The sequence below is a fragment of the Mytilus edulis genome, chromosome 8, assembly GCF_963676685.1.
Source record: "Mytilus edulis chromosome 8, xbMytEdul2.2, whole genome shotgun sequence".
Taxonomy (NCBI): Eukaryota; Metazoa; Mollusca; class Bivalvia; order Mytilida; family Mytilidae; genus Mytilus; species Mytilus edulis.
The window spans coordinates 79,349,658-79,369,584 of record NC_092351.1 but is presented as its reverse complement, the minus strand read 5'-3'; the positions used below and the strand labels follow the sequence as shown (position 1 = coordinate 79,369,584).

General features: G+C 32.8%; 1 protein-coding gene across 1 annotated transcript; it reads right to left on the bottom strand.

Moving 5' to 3' along the window:
- Positions 1 to 12,845: 12,845 nt before the first annotated feature.
- On the bottom strand, positions 12,846 to 19,134 carry LOC139486654 (uncharacterized). The gene is made up of 2 exons (XM_071271579.1): positions 17,304 to 19,134; positions 12,846 to 17,246 (listed from the first exon to the last, which is right to left on the bottom strand). The coding sequence occupies exons 1-2, from the start codon at positions 18,306 to 18,308 to the stop codon at positions 12,846 to 12,848; spliced, it is 5,406 nt and encodes a 1,801-aa protein (XP_071127680.1). The 5' UTR covers positions 18,309 to 19,134.
- Between the last annotated feature and the right edge of the window lie 793 nt (positions 19,135 to 19,927).

Here is a 19,927-nt window from a genome sequence, read left to right as displayed (position 1 = left end):
TTGTTGGTCCATCTTGGGTTTTTTTCCTTATGAACTACATTAGCTTCGAATTTCATGGAATATATATTTGATGGTTGAATAGTTAACATTATTCACATACTCGGTATGTTTCTATAAATCATTCACATATTTTAAATTCATGGAACATATAGTTTTCTAGCTGAAAAAATGCATGCGTGAAGAATTTGTTTAATTTCTCTTTTTGGCATTTTTCAATATTGTCGGTAGAATTCGTTTAATGTAGCGTAGTTGATCAATGTTCAGTTGAACCGCATTATTTGTTGGCTTCCCTCTGATAAATTCTCTAATATCTACCTCATCATATCGTTCGCAAATACTAAGAATATAATTGTGAGGAAGATTGATCTGTTTTACAAATTTACAAATATTTGGTCCACAAGTCTTTATTTGTATGCAGTCAGATGAATTATGACTTGGAAGGTGAACAGATGAATAAATATTAGTTGTAAGGACGAGTGTTGCTAACATCATACATAATAATATCACAACTCCTGACCATTTTAATGTAGGTATATGAACATTGTAGTTTTCATACAGAGATTCCAGACTAGCGGCTATACTCGATCGGTTCATTGAATGTCTTTCTGTGTCAAAAATAAAGCTGTCTGTCTGATCATTAGAATTCTTTCTGGACATCTTAACCCAACCAGATCCTGAACGAAACTAAAGGAAAAAGGCAGGTTATAAAGGTTATATCATTATCCTTGAACCCTGATTTAATGTATAATAAACGAACTGAGAATATCATATTTCCATTTTTCTACAAATCTTTCCTTTCGATAATAACTGTTTTTCAGTTTCAAAAGCAAAACACGATTAATGTATCTGCTAAAGAAAAAAATATATAGATCTGTAAGGCGATCTGTAAATGTTAAAAAGTCATGAATCTGCTTTTCATTCATTTTTTCTTTCTTTTAATAATAGTTTTTGTTTTATTAAAAGAGGTATACCAATGATATAATCAACAATACACCAGTACACACATTCCACACATTCCTATGGTTAAGGTTACAACATTCTTGATGACATCATTCTGACAATTGCTGGAATGTCACTTATTTGAACTTTGATTGACCTCTTACTGTTTTACAACGTGTACCACAATTGCTGGAATGTCTGGAATGTGTTCCAGAACGTGTAGTAGTATACTACTCACATATTAATAACAGCTCAATAAGGCTTGTGTTTCCTCTCTGCCCTACGGGAATGATTTCTTTTGTCATGCTTGCGATTGTCTCTTTCTGCTTCTTATGTCAGTTTCAAACTCAAGTAGTGCCTTTTGTTGCGCGTCCTTCATTTCATGGAACCGTTTTTCCAATTCAGTGCGTGCATGACCTGCTCGTTCACTAGCCACACATATTATATCCATGGCATCTGCCGTGATGCTCCTTCATTTTATTGTTTATTGCATTCAGTTTGTTGAAGAAAGAAAATGTGGCGGGGTTAAACATGTTTGTGATGTCTGATTTCTTGCTAATATGTGTTTGCATCTGCAACAAAATGGTGCACGTCATGGCTGTCATGCTTTCTGTCATCGGTAATAAACATAATGCTTTCTCTAGTTGCAATGAAGACATCGATTGTAGGAAAAAATGGAAAACAATGTCACTTGGCTATGCGACCAGTTGGCACTTTGGGCCTTATCTTGGTATATACAACAGTAGTTTTCCAACAGCTCTCAAATTTGGACGCCTTGGAAGCAAACTCCTACGATAATCCCATTTTGCTGACTTCTTTCGCCGTTCTAGACCATACTATTGCTGACGCAAGTACGCGTCGTCTTTTCAAAGCGCACGTTTTTCTCTTTGTACCATTCTGTCAAATTAACACTGTTTTATATAATTTTTGCCAAAATAATATGCTTAGAATGATGAGAACTAACGAAAATAACGCATTCAAACAGTTTGTTCACTTTTTACGGTAACATCGATATGACAGTTACTTGACCAATTTTGTCAACCCAGTCAATGTAACACCAAGTATGTAGATGATCTTTGTAGAGATATACTGCACCATTCTTTTCATTTAACTCCTATTTTAACGTACAGATAATAAATGGGGAAAGTTAATATACTTTTAAAAAGGGTGGGGTAATTTTATTCAATAATAATACTTTTTCTGTTAAGTCTGTTTTTTATGTTATACATTTGACGTGAAACTGTACGTATGTATCCCGTCATACTTTGAACCACACATTATGTTATTTATTATTATTACATTTACTGTTGAGTCTGTTGTTTGTTATATCAACTTTACGTGACTATGCATGTATGTATGCCTTCATACTTTGAACGACAAAATTATTTTTATGTCTACCTGTGGGAATTTCAAACGCGCAATTTTACACCAGCAATGATAACCTTCTATCCTTTACGGGTAGACTTTATATAGATAGATTAAGTGGTATAAGAAAAGCAAAATGAGTATGTTAAATTTGATGTATGCCTTTTTGTGATTCTTCGTTACATTTGTTGTTTTTATAGTGATGCATGTATGTATGGTAAACGGAAAAAAAGTCACAGGAAAAAAAGTCACGGGAAATGAAGTCACAAAATCACTAGCAGTTGAACGGCAAACGATTTAATGGCGTCTAAGTTCAAGACATTGGTCACGTGATAAAAGGTCAGAGTTTACCGTTTTTTTGTGAACGTGCACACCTCGTGGTTTTTTACCTCGTATAGTCTTATTGCAACTCGTACTTATTAAACATTATAGGATCCAAATCTTGAATGAATAAGCTTCATTATTATGTATACATATTTATAAAAAGTGTTACAAAAGTATGCTAAAACAACGATGGAAGTTGAAATATTTTTTGGAAAATTTACGTAGGTCAACTGAAAATCCCAAATCATTTCTTAAATAGGTTTGGTAACGTATGGAGGGGTATAAAATATGAAGTAAAACCATTTTCTGCATCTTATTTATGAATTATAGATCATAAAATCCCCGGATACGAAATTGTGTCAGATTATTCGTGGCGAAGCGGAGACCAAAGGGAGATAACTAGGTCCACGCAACGTACAGGGAAGTGAAGTGCAAGTTCAATAAAACTGTGTAAAATTTGATGCATGATTACAGTTCAGTTAAAAATATGTCGGGGTTTCTTTAAATCTTTAGTAAATAATAAATATCAAGTTAAATTTAATAAATTTTGATTACACAAAAATAGATCATGGATATGAAATGATTGAATATTGCATTTGTTCATAAAAACTTCCAAAATTTATAAATCTTATAAGACAGAGATGAACTTCCCTAAACTCCAGACAATTAAATTTAAAATTTTCAAACATAAAAATAATATATTCATTAAATTTAATTGTTAAGAGGGGAGAATTAACAATTATGCTAGAGATTCTGTGGTTGAATGCTGCCTTTTAAATTATTTCTAGACAGTATGAAAATAGTAAACAATCAGGGTTTTTTAAATGACTTGCAAAGAAAAGGTTACCTTCATGACATGATAGGCTTTTTTCTAAGGTAACAATTTCAATAAAGAAAAAATCTGATGAAAACAACAGCCTTAAAATGAATAGTTGTTGAATTTTTGCCAACAATGAATAAATGATTTCAAACCAAAAAGTCAGAATGAAAGTATGTATTTCACTTAAAATAAAATAAAAAATATAGAAATAAACACGCCCACCGGTTTTATTGGTGGATACACTGCAGTACCTTTGCAGCGCCCTCTAGCGATCCAACAATAGAAAGGATTTATATCCAATTTCGGTTGTTGATTCATCAGCAGAACTCGTGTTATAATTAGAAAAGAACTTTTTTTTTAATTTTATCCAATCTATGTACTTTACAAATTGAAAATGTAGACAGTTGATTAAATATTGATATCTAAGCAATAAAACATTATTTGATGTGAACAGAATATAAACATTCTTATTATATTATCTTTCTAGATTAGAAACTATATCAGATGTACAAGTTCTACTGCTGGCTTTAAATTAAGAGACATTCAAACATCCAAAAGCCAGAAATGGATTTAAAAAATGCAAAATAAAGTAAAAATAAAAATGAAGAAAAATCTGAAATGCAATATGGTATTAACAATTCACATTAATGGCAAAAGGAGTTAGTGATATTTTTTTCTGAAATTAAAATATTCAAAAGTTCTAAAAAGTTCAAGCAAAAGCAGAGATTGCTTTTAATTTATAATTCAATTATGAATATCGAAAAAAAAGGGTCTGTGAAAAGTTTATCCTATGTGTTTTTCTGCTTTTGGGAAATTAAATAATTAAATAAAAATTAAATGTTATTGCATTATAATTAAATAAATGGTACAAATATAAATGAACTGTACCATGTGTACTGCAATTTTAAATTTAAACCAAATTATGTTGTTATTTAATACTGTTTTTAAAGGAAAATAAAATAATAAAAACAAAGCAAAGCAGTAAATCATAAAAAAAAATAAAAGTTAGCTGAACTAACAAATAAGTAAAAAATAAACTGATAAATATTTGTTTTTCTTACACCTCTCCAGCATCCTCGCAGTATACATGAAATGAAATATGTTTCAATAAATTAATAAGAAAAAAAGATGAAGAAAAAAAAGGGAACAACTTGTACATGTACATGTATTTGATGTGCAACAAAATATACAGCCAGTCATTAACCACAATAAATAAATCTTGTCACAACAGGGGATATTATCAACAAATGATTACTCAGTCACTTACCAATGACTTCACTTAACCCTTTCCTCCATAATGATGCTTTTTGACGCAACCACCTTTACTCCATAATGACGCCTTTTTAATGCCTAATTTGAAACATCTTACCTAGGACAAATCTATCAGAATTAATAAAATTTGTTCTAATATAAAAAGTATATCATGAATATATGACTAGAATTTCATTGATGGAATATGTGTTTTCACACTGTATAAATTTACTACTTTAAATCTTATAAACCTAATAAATCTTTTTAATTTTAAAAATCCTATGCAAATCAAATTATTTTAAAAAAAAATCCGTAGAGGAAAGGGTAAACTTATGTGATATTTATTTTCTAATATAATTGCATGCAAAAGCAATTCTGTATGTTAATAGAAAAGAACTGTTACAAAATTTGTATGCAGCAAGAATAACACTTTGCTATATAATTTGCATGCACATTAAAATAAGCAACTATTCTGTTAAAGAGTAATAGGAATAGAGCATAAGCAATACTATGTTGTGTGGTTTAATGGCAACAAAAACAAAAACAAAATAAACAAGTTCTATAATATTAAATCTACAGGTAAGAGGAAAACTACAAGAATTCTATGTTATATTGCTTCAGCCAAGGAAAAACTAATACTAATCTACACTATATTAGATACTAAGCTACACTATATTAGATTATCTAAGCTACACTATATAAGTTACTAATCTACACTATATTAGATACTAAGCTACACTATATTAGATATACCCTGTATTCATCAGGATACAATTAGAAAGCACATTCACCTCAAAAGAAAACTTAAATGGGACTTACTAAATATTATAACCTGAAAATGTGTCAATGTTATATATTAAAATCAGTTACATGTTTGACATATAATGGATATGGATTACTTTTACAAATTATGACTTGAATTGAGAGTTGTCTTATTGGCAATCATACCACATCTTCTTATATCTTTTTTATGTGTAATGACCATGCATGACTATGTTTTTTAACTTGTTTTTGTGCTTGGTACCAATCAGGCAATCTGTAAAGTTCACCAAATCAAAACTCTCCAGGTGTTGAGGGTTAACAATCATTTTACTTGCCATACTTTTATGTAAAATTGAGAAAGGAAATGATGAATGTGTCAAAGCGACAACAACCCGATTATAGAGCAGACAACAGCCAAAGGCCACCAATGGGTCTTCAATGTAGTGAGAAACTTGCGCACCCGGAGGCGGTCTTCAGCTGGCCCCTTAAAAAATATGTATACTAGTACAGTGATAATGGACTAAACTATGAATTATACACAAGAAATTAAAGTTAAAAATCATACAAGACTAACAAAGTGTGTCTGTTCCAAGTAAGAACATGGGAGATTGTTTGAATTGGTAAATAAATTGATGTTTATTGTTTTGCATGCCAAACTGGCAGTATGGGTTTCACTGTGAAGGTGACCTTTAGTTGCTTACATTGTACATCCACATCATTTAAACATTGGTCTAAAGTCTTAATCAGATTCACAATCATACCACTTGTCCTTATTTAAATAAACTATTTCTCCATCTTTACTCATTCATTTTAGCTAATTTAAAACCATGTACATTGCATGTTGGACTGACTGAAGTGGCTTGTAAAGACTACCAATTAACAGAACATAAGCTGTTGACGTATCTACAGAAATGTCTCGCCTATTCTTTTTATACTAACATACAAATTTTAAAATTTAAATATAGTATTCAACAAAGTAATATTCAAAGATCCAAATATCAATGACCAATTTTTACCATTTAAAACCAGATATTATCATGACCTTAAAAACATAAATTCAGCAAATGTTGACAAGAAAACAGACCAGGAATGTGTGAAAAAGGCCAAAATATCTTCACCAAAAAATTGAATGTGCTGGGAACCTGCAAACAATATTATTGACTTCCACACAAACTTAAAATTTTAACAAAACTATAATCATGTGGAGCAGGATCTGCTTAAATATCCTCCCAGAGCAACGGAGATCACCATAATTTTTTTGGTGGAGTTTATGTGGGTTCATAGTGTATTGTTTTCTATGTTGGACTTTGTATGCCTTTAGGTCCTTTACTTTTTATCAAGATTCCTCAGTTTATCTTTGACTTACAATGCAAGGACTAATAGGTTCTAATGTTCCTCTAGTTTCTTTTGTCCCTTTTTTCCAAAATGAACAGACCACAACTCAGAAAAAAAGTAAAAAAATAAGATCCATATAAAATAAATGGGGTATAGCACTATCATTTAATGACATTACCCAAAATTTAACAGGAGACCTTATCAACTTTAACAACTTAACTGACCTTATCGCAAACTTGTTTACCCTGCCGGAAACAGCATGCCTTTGTATCGCCTTGAAAACCAACTTCAAAGTGATAAAAATAACCAAATATGATTTCATTTCCACTTCTCTGATACATAAATTAAAGAATTGAAAATAAAATCATCATTAAGTTACTGTTCATTCATCAAAGGGATATTGGAATGGCAGTTTTAGTTAAGAATTAATGTAAAATAATGATTTCATATATCTGCAATATTTTTAACACTCAATCTTCAAATATAATACAATAACTATTAATCTACAACCCCCTCCATAGTCATAAGATAACAATGTTTTATCAAATGAGCATAATACAGTCTTTGCAATAAGGAGGAAAACATTGTACTTTTGATAAAATGATTGGAATTAAGGAGTACAATTACAATTAGCAAATCTCTTAAAAATAAGTTATTTACTGGAATTGTCTTTCCTTTAGCAAAATCATTAGTAACACTTTTTGAATGAGCAAAAAAATTTAAGCAAAAGAACTTTCCTAAACATTAATAAAACTATGAAAGACCAATATGAATTTTTAAAATTGTGCTTGAATTTTATTAACATCTGAAAATCCACTAATATGGTCAATTTTTATTCCTAAATCAAGAACATTAAGAGTTTGATCTTCCAATATATATTTACCTTAAATTGGTACAGAAAAACTTAAAGGACATACTATACAGTTTTAACTCGCACTGATATTTTGATGAAAGTTTGATTAAGATCTTTTACCCCTTCAGTCAATTTAAATTTGAAATGAAAAAAATGATGCACAAATTTTTGGATAGAATTTTTTTTTTTTCCACATTTCTAACCTTTGCTAACATATCAACACTTTTTGTTTTAAAAATATAATAACAAATTAATATAAAATAAATTTGAAAGTCTTCTTTGCTCAAGTTTAAAAAAAAATCTTTTCCAAATGTTGCCAAATTAGTTTGTTAGCGATTAATTACAGTGAACATTACCACATCTGTAACTGTTTCGTATGCCCTAAAATTATTGAGATTACACACAATAAAAGTTAATGATGGACTTAGTAATACCATAACGCAGAATATTTCAGCTTCAACGAAATTCAAATGTTTTACCAACAACATGAAAAGCATTGTAGACAATGATCTACCACTCTCCATGAAGTTGTACATTTTATTTAATAACTGATTATTGTTTGCTTTACGTCCAGTTGCAAATATTTTATGCAGTTTCAGGACGATACCTTTTATTTCACTACATTTAATAACAACAAAGTTCCATCTATTCCATATATTTCTTCAAATGTTCGTCAGTCATAAGTTTCAAATAACCCATAAATAGCTAATAATTATTAAATAAAAATAAAATGAAATTTTTTTAAACTGTTCCCAACGACATGAAAAACTTTGTAGACAATGATCTACCACCCTCCATGAAGATGTATGGCAGTTTAACGAGATTTACTTTTAAATAGTAAAAAATTTACTAATAATTTTTCTTTTGTATTAACCAACCCATATTTCATGTATTTCTCAAGTAACTTTAAAACAGAATTAAAATCATTTAAACAAATATTTTAAAAATAATAAAGAAAATTAGATAACTTAATAACTTAATTTATATAATTAAAAAAATAACCTCAAATTGAGGGATGTCTTTCTTTTGATTTGTTGGATTTTATGAAAAGGGAAATGACCTTTACCTTCTATAATTTGAAAGGGGTTTTAAAAATGAATTAACATTAAATCATTTAAAGATGACCTAAAATTTTTGCAAGGATAAGGTGTTAAGATACGGACACTAAAGTTAAATTTTCCCTGTAAAATGATTTATTTTTTACTTTTATTATAAATATTTCATTATTCAATAGTTATTTGAAATCAGAATTTTGTAGAAGGAGCTAAAATTAATTGAAATATTGAACAATTGCATGTTTTTTGTAATTTACACTTCATCAAAAAGGCATTTCATCACAAAGCTGCAGAGCTGTAAATCATTACATACACCAAATATAGTTAAACAGAATCTAATAAACTTACAAATCAGTGAAAATTATCATTGACCAATAAACAAGGAAAAAAGTCATGAAACCTGCCAGACATATACATGTATTCCTTCATCATTTAATGCACCAAATGTAATATACAAAAAATAAACAAAAACAAAACATTGAACCCTACAAGTTTAAAGTCACATTGGGATGAAACATGCCAAACAAAACTTACACCTTACAATCATTCAATACACCAAATAAAGTAGCCCTTATCATTCAATACACCAAATATAGTAGCCCTAATCATTCATTACACCAAATCTAGTAGCCCTTATCATTCAATACACCAAATATAGTAGCCATAATCATTCAGTACATCATATATAGTAGCCCTAATCATTCAATATACCAAATATAGTAACCATAACCATTCATTACACCGAATAAAGTAGCCCTTACCATTCAATACACCAAATATAGTAGCCATAATCAATCAGTATACCAAATTTAGTAGCCCTTATCATTCAATATACCAAATATAGTAACCATAATCATTTAGTACACCAAATATAGTAGCCCTTATCATTCAATATACCAAATATAGACATGTACATATTAAAAGGAACCTATATATATATATACATATATAACTCGTCTAAATATACCAATTTCTAAATATAGTTATCCTTACAAATTCAAGGAAAATAGACATATGACAGACTAAAACTTCGTAACAGAAGAACCCAGGTACTTAGTTAGGCACATGCAGACAGTAAGAAATTTTTAAAACTTGAAGGGCGATTAAACTACAATGGGTAAATACTTCCAATAGCCCTTCTGATACTAAAGTAAAAACGTTTAGTTCCATCCTCATTTAGATGAACACGATCAACCTTCTTAAAATAACGGGCTGAACTTGTTACACCACCCCTGTGGTACCAAAAAACAACATCAGGTGATGCATGCCTAACTGAATAGTGAGCATCCAACTCTCTATTCAACTTGTCTTTTTCCTCATTGTAAAAGTCAACATCTGTGTGGCGGACTTTAAGACGAGGAAAAATCTCGCACAAAACAACTTTTTGTACCTGGTATTCAGTTTGAAGCTTTGTGATGAAATGCTTCACAGACTCCATATACACCTGTGGATGATAATCTTCTTGATCAATATCATTACCACCTATCTGTAGAATCACCATTTCTGGTCGAAAACTACGGAGTTTGCCATTCAGTCTCCTTGACTCATCTTTAATAAGGGTACTGATAACACCCCCCCCCCCCCGAAACCAAGACAGTGAACTTCAGCCTGATCAAGTCCAAAATCAGGTCTTAATGAAGGAATGGTATAAACATCATTTCCCAACCGAGTAACAAAACTATGTCCAACCACCAGAACATTATGTTTCTTTGGTGCTTGAACAGTAACTAAATCTAAATTACTCATAATTTTTGGAAAAAATTATAAAAAATTAACTAATATTTATGCTTACCCTGAATACACCTGAAAAGTGTATACAACAAGAAAGTTAAATAAAGGGCATTGTTTAAGTAGCAATCTAAAGTGAACACTAGAAAATGACCTAATACATTTGTACAAGAATGTATGATAATATAAAATATTAAGAGTATGTAAAAAACATTTCGTTTTAACTTTATGAACCATGAGTCCATAGTTTAGATAAGCAGATAACAGTTATTTAAAATACTAGTCTTTATACTTGCAAAATTAAATTTTAGACTTTAGGAATTCTTACATTATAAATATATAATATAATTTTAAATTTGTCACAAAAATAAATTATAAAAAAAAATAAAACAGTAACACCAGATTTTAATTTTTTTTCAAAAAGGAATAAATTTAAAGAAAATTAATGAGAAATTAAGATGATGTGAATTCTCAGATACAACAGTATAAATGGTCATTTCTAGCCTCCAATCGAAAAATAAAATAACTGAAATTAATATGATAATGTAAATTATTTTTTCCCTTCCCTTCACCCCTTGTCAATGTGTCCAAAAACTAGTCATGTTCCATCATTTACATTAATCTAAAACCATTACTTATAAGGGGGTTTTGGCCATAATTCAATAAACTCATTTTAAAGGTGGTTGCAAGTACTGGATATACAGAATGCTACAGTACTAATTGAAATTCATTAGGGTTTAGAATCCTCTTCGCACAAATTAGTGGGCTGCTGTCTCACTGGCTATATATATATACCACATAGGGATTTATCTTTGTTGGTGGAATACTGTCTCACTGGTTAATATACAAAATCATCTTATTTCTATTGATGGAGTGCTGTCTCAATGGCTATATATATACCACATAGGGATTTATCTTTGTCGGTGGAATACTGTCTCACTGGTTAATATACAAAATCATCTTATTTCTATTGATGGAGTGCTGTCTCAATGGCTATATATATACCACATAGGGATTTATCTTTGTCGGTGGAATACTGTCTCACTGGTTAATATACAAAATCATCTTATTTCTATTGATGGAGTGCTGTCTCAATGGCTATATATATACCACATAGGGATTTATCTTTGTTGGTGGAATACTGTCTCACTGGTTAATATACAAAATCATCTTATTTCTATTGATGGAGTGATGTCTCAATGGCTATAATATATATACCACATAGGGATTTATCTTTGTTGGTGGAATACTGTCTCACTGGCTATCATGGCTTTATACCAAGTTTTTTTTATGTGGAATACTGTCTCTGGTTATTATATATATTAAAGATCATCGATTTTTGGTCCTTAATCTCCGTCAATTTCAAACATTGTAGTTGTTAAAAATGAATCATTATGATAGATATTTGATTTGACATTTGTACTTAGGGGATTCTGGATTCTAGTGTATTTCAATTTTTACTGTATTATCTGTTACATACATATTGATACAATGGAACTAACAGAAACACACCATACAGCCGTTACATATCATCCATATTAAAAACACAACAGATACAACCAAACCTTGCTGCGTACTTAAATAAGGGTTGGGTGGAGTAGGGAATAGGTAAATGGAGTGGATATAGGGGAGGAATAGGTAAATGGAGTGGATATAGGGGATAGGTGAATGGAGTTATTAAACAAATGAATAAGAATGATAGAACAGATGGGGCTTTGCTCATTGTTGAAGGACATTCTTACACTGATAGTTGCTTAAATCCACTGCACAAGGATAGCTGTCTTGTTGGCATTCATACCTTATCTCCTATTTAATATGTATAAAATTTAGAAGTAAATAGGGTCACCAATACATGCAAGAAGTCTGTTATAATTGGAATAGTAATAGAAATAAGTTCATTTTCCCAACTTGATACATAAGATATAAGCCTTTGAAACTTTGTGTATCTTTCACAATTGCAACATTATAAACACTTTTTCCAAGGAAGTCACTTCATTAGAAATTATTGAATACAGAATAGGACTAATTTTTTAAACTTGACAGAAACGTTACTGATATCAAACTGTAATGTAACTTGCAAAAAACACCTGACAGTATGCTTCATCTTTTTTTCATGGACAACATATATACTTAATTGACTCTGAATATCAGTGGTTCTCTGCAGGTTCCTGTACGAACCAGAAAAGACGGCCATAAAAAGTCCTCTGTCCAAAAGTAATTAAAGTGGTGTTAAACATCAATCAATACATTCTTTAACGGACTGGAAGGCGTCAATAGACCAAATCGTGCTAGGAAAATGGACTAAACTTAAAAATGAAAGTGTTATATAAAAACAGCAGGGCATGGTTGTATTGGAAGGGTTTTTAAACAAAATGAATATCAATTGTAAGGCGAGAACAAATACTCGGCAGATTTACAGATCTGGTACTAGTTCACCTGTTAAAAATCCAAATGTATCCCAATATTGCTGAAACTCTTCTGATGGGTGAGAAGGGGCAATTTGCACTTCATCCTCACCTTCATCAGAATTTGAATCAGAATCAATATCGCTACAAGCATCTAACTCAGTATCAGAAAAACATTCTAATTCATCAAACAACTCAGGAAGTTCATTTTGACAACTAGCAATGTTCTTACAGTTCTGACACTTACAACCTGGACCACAATAACCACCAACACTAAAACCAGACTTCTTACAACTGCATCTATTAGTGGTACAGCCACTTTTGCAAGAGCAACCCTTGGTGTACCACTTAATAGTTTTCTCCACTTTATCTATGTTTACATCAGAATCCCAAACTACAGATACAGTTGTGTTTTTAATAATCCAACCAGATTTGTCTATGGGTTCTAAATGCATAGAATTGTCAAATGCTTGCTTCCAGTACTTGGCAACCCAACAACTTCTATCCCAATGAAGCTGTAAAGCATCTGAATTGGGGAGCATATTATCCTCAGATTGTATACGCTCCCACATATGCTCACGTATAATCTTAACCAATGCTGTGTGACTTTCTAATCCGTCACCCAGTTCAATAGTGTTATATAATTCACTAATAGAAGCAGATGGCCGAAAAGCAGGTCTATGTTTAGCAAAATATACTGATGCTACCAATCTATAAAATGAACATAGCCCTGTTTCATCGTGTGTGGAAAGGTTCAAATCACCTGCAATAAACTGTGCATTCTGGTAAAAGCCATCTAAAAATGCTTTCTTACCACAACCATGGAAGAATGACACAAAATCACACCCACTGCAAATATATAACATCTGAATGCACGATTCAATATGATGTATACCTTGCAGTGAGAGGTCATGAGAAAGAAGTGAAATGAAGCTCATCATGTCTATAAAAGTCTTCTCATAGGGAGTCTCTTTAGTCTGTACAAAAACAGACTTCTTTAGAGACTTGACAATAGGGAGACCAATGAAAAAGGTGTCTGTATCTGGACTATAAATAACTACTCGACTGGCAGCTGCCTGAGACGCATGTAACCAAACCCGTGTATCACCTTCTTCATGATTCCCAGACAGCTGTGCAAACTCTACAATGCCAACGTGAAGACAAGAGATTCCAAGTGCTTTGTCATGGTTGTCGTCATCAAAACCACCAGCTGTAATGACAGTACACGAACCTTCTATGAAAAATGGCGATGCTAGTCTTAAAAGTTCATAGGACAAAAAATTCACCAAGTTTCTCTTGTTTTCACGGTTGGCTAGAAAAGACCTCCAACTGGAAGGCAGCGAAAGACCTGTATGTATTACTGAACTCAACACAGTAGGATCAGACGTCTGAACACTACTATCTCTTCGTGACCTCTCCACATCCTTCGGACTACAACCATGCCTGTTTGGGTGATCAAACACAACATGGATTTCTGAAGCAGAAAACTGCTTATATGACCTAACAATCCACCTGTCAAATATAAACTTAGCGTAATCTCCAAAGTTCTTATGCTGAGGGGCTGGGTTGGAGTTAATCATAAACATGCCTTCCAGTATAACTGCAGTAAGTCCTGCCTCTGTGGGTAAAGCAGAAAGGAATGCATCAGGATAGCGTGACCTAAAATGATGAAGGGACAATGACTTCTGACCTTTCATGGGAATGCCTTCCGCATCACAAATAGCTCTAGGCAAAGCCAAAAACTGATCCAGATCAGAAACTGGTTCTGAGGAGAGTTTTGAAAAAGCTATTTGCTTGCGTAAACAAGAGATCACAGTCTTGTTATCCTTGATCTCCTTCTTCTGCTTATGAACAGTGACCTTAGGAGAAGAAAAGGTTTTAAGGTTTCGCCTTTTCCTGTGTGGCTGCTTAACTGAAATATCTGGGACCCTGATCAAGAAACACTGAATATAATTATTCATGTCCTCACTACCATAGTACCTGTACCTCAAAAGGGAATCTGCCTGGTCACTAGAAGCCGTGGTGTGTGTAAATATGTGATGAAGACCACCTACCAAATCGTCAACAAATAGTGAGGAAACCTTCAAATTTTCCACATATTGGAAAATCGTCTGCTCTTCACTATGAATGTAAGACTTAGACAATTCTTTGCGTTTACCTGACTGACCACTTTCAATATCTAACTGCACCTTCAGATTATGCAATGATTCAGCTCTGTAAGGCAGATAATATGTCATGGCAGTCAATGAAGGCAAACTGAAGGTGTTTATTGCCTTTTTGGTCTTTAGGTTGATCTCTATCTCATGAGCTTCATCAAGAGCCACTGAAAAAAAATTATCCCCAGACAAAGACACTGCAAAGCAACCAGCCTTAAAATGGTGTATGACATCAACAGGGAATGTAAGTAGGTCAGCAAAGTGATAAGGAATCATACGCATGTAATTATGCCTGTCGAAAGCAGTGAAAAGGCAAGCCAAGTTCTTCAGCGAGGCATTTCGTAAATCCCAATTTTGTTCCCTAATGGCAAGGTATAGACCAAGGTATGCCATAAAGTCTACATGAATAAAAGTATCCCAAAAACGAAATGTCTCGCTTTTTTCACTTGATAGCTTACGCCATTCATCAAATTCGACTTGTACACCTTGCAACATCATAGAAAATCTATCCTTCTGTTCCAAAACAGAAGACCAAACCTTGAAATCTTGAATATCACCTTCAAGATTCCCATTACAGTCTCTACCGACTGTAATGTCAGCACTTTCCAAAATGACAGAAATGATTTTCTGAAAATCATTATCAAAACAAGCAACACCCGGTGACCTGTGTGACCTCATGAAAGACTCTACCTGATATCGGAACATGGCTTCCCAAACATGTGATAAAAACCGATGGGTCATGGGAAATCTAGTGCACTCTGTCAACACCTTCAGAGTGGCCCCGTGATGAAACTTCACAGCTAGTTCTTTTAGACCGGCATCATAGTAAATTTTCATAAACACTGGTAGCAGGTTTTTCAGAATATGCCAATCTCCAGGGTATGGCAAAACCCAATCTAGTGCATTACCATATTCTGATTTCAGCTTAATAAGAATATCGTAAGACTTGCCATCACCAACTACAACTAAATAGTTGATCTTAGTTCCAACCTGGAACTTACCATACAAAATATTGAGTGTCAACTCAACCGTAGCTTTGGAGTCGGCGGTTTCATCCAAAACTGCAATTGAGTGAAACTCAGAAACCTCTGTCTGGCTGCAGTCATATGCTAAATAAGCCTTAAGTCCGGGAACTACAATATGATTTGTTTTCAACACTGATTTAGAGAAACAGTACGCAGACAAATCTGACACGTGTTTATCCCACGCAACTTTCTCTACCTCAGATATGGAAAAATCATCTAAAGATAACCGAGTAAACCTATTTACTTTAATGTTTGAAGGTTCACCAATGTTGTCTCCAGGTTCCCTTAAGGCCTTAATCAAATCAGATGGAATACTCCTAGATACTGATTTTACACATGTATCCGAAGCACTCTGATCTGGATCACCAGACTCAGATGGCTTTGGAACATACGTAAAATCATGCTTAACACTCGGCTTAGGTGTAACTGCTTGAATAGTCGTGCCATGAAAACCTGATTTGTTTGCTCCTGTCCCAACTATAGCATACTTTTGGTTTTTATCCAAATTGTCAAAAGATGCAACAGTGAAACTGTCTGAACTTAACAAATTAGGTTCTTTATCAAGCTGAATGCACCTACTACTAATAAAACGCCTCAACGACTCTTTCGAAACAGTTGCACCTAGCCGATTGCTAATTGCTAAAAGTTCTGTAGAAGAACCACTGTATTTGTCCAAGACATCACTTAGAAGCAAATGAAGGGGTTGACCACATTTAGAACTTTGAGCATTAAAAATGCAGCTAGCAATAAAAAGCCTAGGAAATAACCTCAAACATGAATCATCTATACCTAAATAGCTGTTTTCCCATGAATTAAACACATCTCTGCGCAATTCTTTCTCCTCAATTTCATTTGCAGTAAGTCTATAAATGAAATTCCAAAGAACAGGGTCAAGCTTCCGTATCTCATCATGCACATCAAAGCATCTAATATCAGGCAGTTCAGAAGAATTAACACTTGAAGAAACATATGATTTAATACACTGTCTAGTGATTTTTAATGTTTCATCAAGACATTCAATCTTCTTCATTGCCTGTAAACTTTCTGACAAGTCATCAAGTTTAATCTGCAAGGCCTTATTCACAGCTTGAAGTTCATCAATACTCTTTTTATGACCATGAAGCTGTGAATGTGCACAGCGCATGAAGTCTGTACCTACTCTATATACCATCCTACCTGTCTTCAAACCCTCTGGCACCCAATAGTGAAGTGCAGAGCCTAGGCATGACTTAAGCATTTTAAAAATCCACCTAATATCATGCCTAGCTCTATTTTCACTATCAACATTTAATGAAATGTTCAAAGTGTTGCACAATTTTGAGACATGTCCACAATATTCTGAGTACAAAGACTGAAGTAAAAGTGGTTTATATGTCAAAAATTTGTTTACAACTTCTGCCAGAATCATCCTGAAACAAAATAAATCAATGTTTGTGACGTCCACTGATTTAATATCAATCTCATCAAACTCCTGTAAACAATCAACTAAAAATCCATCAGACTGTGCATGAATTAATGTGAAATTAGTAGATTTGGAAAACACGTTGTATGATCTATAGCAACTCAAACATACTATCATGCTTTCAAATTCTATTTCTTTTTCAACATTTAATTCTTCTGTAATGTACAGGTTGAAATGGTCATGTTTATCTGGAGATATATTAACAAACTTTTTAGAATATTTCAAAGATTTGTCACATATACAACAGTTTATATCATAAACACATTTCTGATACTCTCTATAATGATGCTCACATAATGTAACCTTAACATCACTGGAATGGGGAAGGGGTTGCTGAGATGAGTCCCAAGTTTTAAAGCAATTCTTAAACTTGTGGGGCTCAACTGAAGCAACCCTACATGATATATCACAATCCTGATCACAATGTAAAGCTGAAAGGAAACATGAACCTAAAATAGAGACACATGGATTTGGTGCAACACTTGCACAATCACTGAAAGTGGAACATGAACCTGAAATAGATCCAGAAAAATCTGGTGCATTACTTGCACTATCACAGAGTTCTACACTTCTGCGTTTAGTAGGGGGTGTAAAATCATCGCTCAAGAGACGACTGTCCCTTGTTAACTTTAAATCACATTTCCTGCAAATGCAATCATCATCTTCTATAGAATGGCGTTCCTTTACATATTTATAATATGCAGGTAGTCTATCCTTTTTCTGACACATATGAACATAACGCTTCGTGTGATCATGTGTGCCACAAAGTTTACAGGGACCTGGCTCCCTTCCACTATGTACCAAGCTACAATTGGTGATATGTGGCATTGTCCAACTGTTATTGTTAACAATCAATCAATCAATCAATCTAATGCCTGTTACAATTAAAAAATAAGGTAATGCTCAGTGTACAGGGACAATAACGTATGAAAATACATGTACATGTTGACTTAAAAGGGATGGCCGCGTGTATTGGAAACTGATAAACAAGGACCTAAATCGGTTAAATTTCCACAGATCTGTGTTTAAATTGACAACAAAACACGTCTGGATACTTCGTAGATGTTATAAGTATGTGTGTGGTGTTACAAGAGCTAAATATATGGCGATATTACAAACAAAAATGAGTTTTTTCTGAACAAAATTGCTAATACAACCTTCCGTGAAGAGTCCTCTGAAAAAACAACGTGGTTATGTAACGATGGCTGGTAACGTGTAGCCACTTTATAACGGTAAATCTAATTGGATGATCTTCACAAAACAATTATAAAATTGCTAATAAATGATTGGATATCAAATTGTGTCAGATTATTCTTTCATGAAAAAATGTAAACATTGAAATCCGCCATTTTAACATACGAAACAAACTCCTTTTCAATGTGAAATTAAAGACCATTGCACATATTGCCAGCATATCATACATAGTCAATCATGGAAATATATATATTCAAATATGTTTTCTATACTTACTATTGTATGATTCACTTAATTTAAAGTGTTAATTCCCTAAAGAACGGAGCATCGTGCTCAAAAACGACGAAGAAAAAAATATAGGTGGCGCTGTTTGTGGGCGTAAACATTTTACATACGGGTTCTTTTTTTGTCGACAAATTGACCTCTATCTGTCAGATTCAGGCGTTTGCCTTCCAACTGTAGGAAAAAAAGTCACAAGAAAAAAAGTCACAGGAAAAAAAGTCACAATATTTTTTAGTAAAATTATTTATCAGAAGTATGTTGGAATGCACATGAAAAGGTAACTATGTACATGTATGCAATAAATGATTCAACTGGAGTTCTTGAATGCATAGAAAAAAAGTGATATTAAGATGATAACACAATATTGACTGCTGTACCCCTATTTTTGACATTTTTACTCTTGAGTATGTTTGTTTTGTTCATAAATCGTTGACAATGTAATGGAATTTGATGCGACTGTCATACAAGTGAGAGGTTTAGCTAGCTATAAAACCAGGTTCAATCCACCATTTTCTACATTAGAAAATGCCTGTACCAAGTCAGGAATATGACAGTTGTTATCCATTCGTTTGGACTTTTGATTTTGGATTTTCCTTTTTGGAAAGATTAGAACTTGTTCTAAATCTTTACTTAGGCACCGGCCTGCCTAACAACAGGACAGGTTAGCTACTGTTACTAAATGTATTCACACTGAAATATAGTTCCCTGTGGTTCTGATGTATGTGCACATAATACACATATAAACTGAAAAAAACTGGGTATATTATTGGAGCAGTTCATTCAAGAATGTATGTCATTAGGTGTGTTGATGTGCAGGCTTTTTAAAAAACATTTTGATTAGGTAACTGGGTATTGAATCAACTAGTATGATTGACAACTGTCATCACTAAACAATCAGAGACAAGGTGGACCTTAAATTACAATGCCCCACCTCCTAAACTGCCAATCAAATTGACCACATTACCTATCAA

Excerpts from the sequence above, each read along its gene's own strand:
- LOC139486654 (XM_071271579.1), bottom strand. The coding sequence starts at position 18,308 with ATGCCACATATCACCAATTGTAGCTTGGTACATAGTGGAAGGGAGCCA. Across the intron at positions 17,247-17,303 it reads CTTTGAACATTTCATTAAAT|TCATGCCTAGGCTCTGCACT; the intron begins GTTGATAGTGAA and ends AAAATGCTTAAG.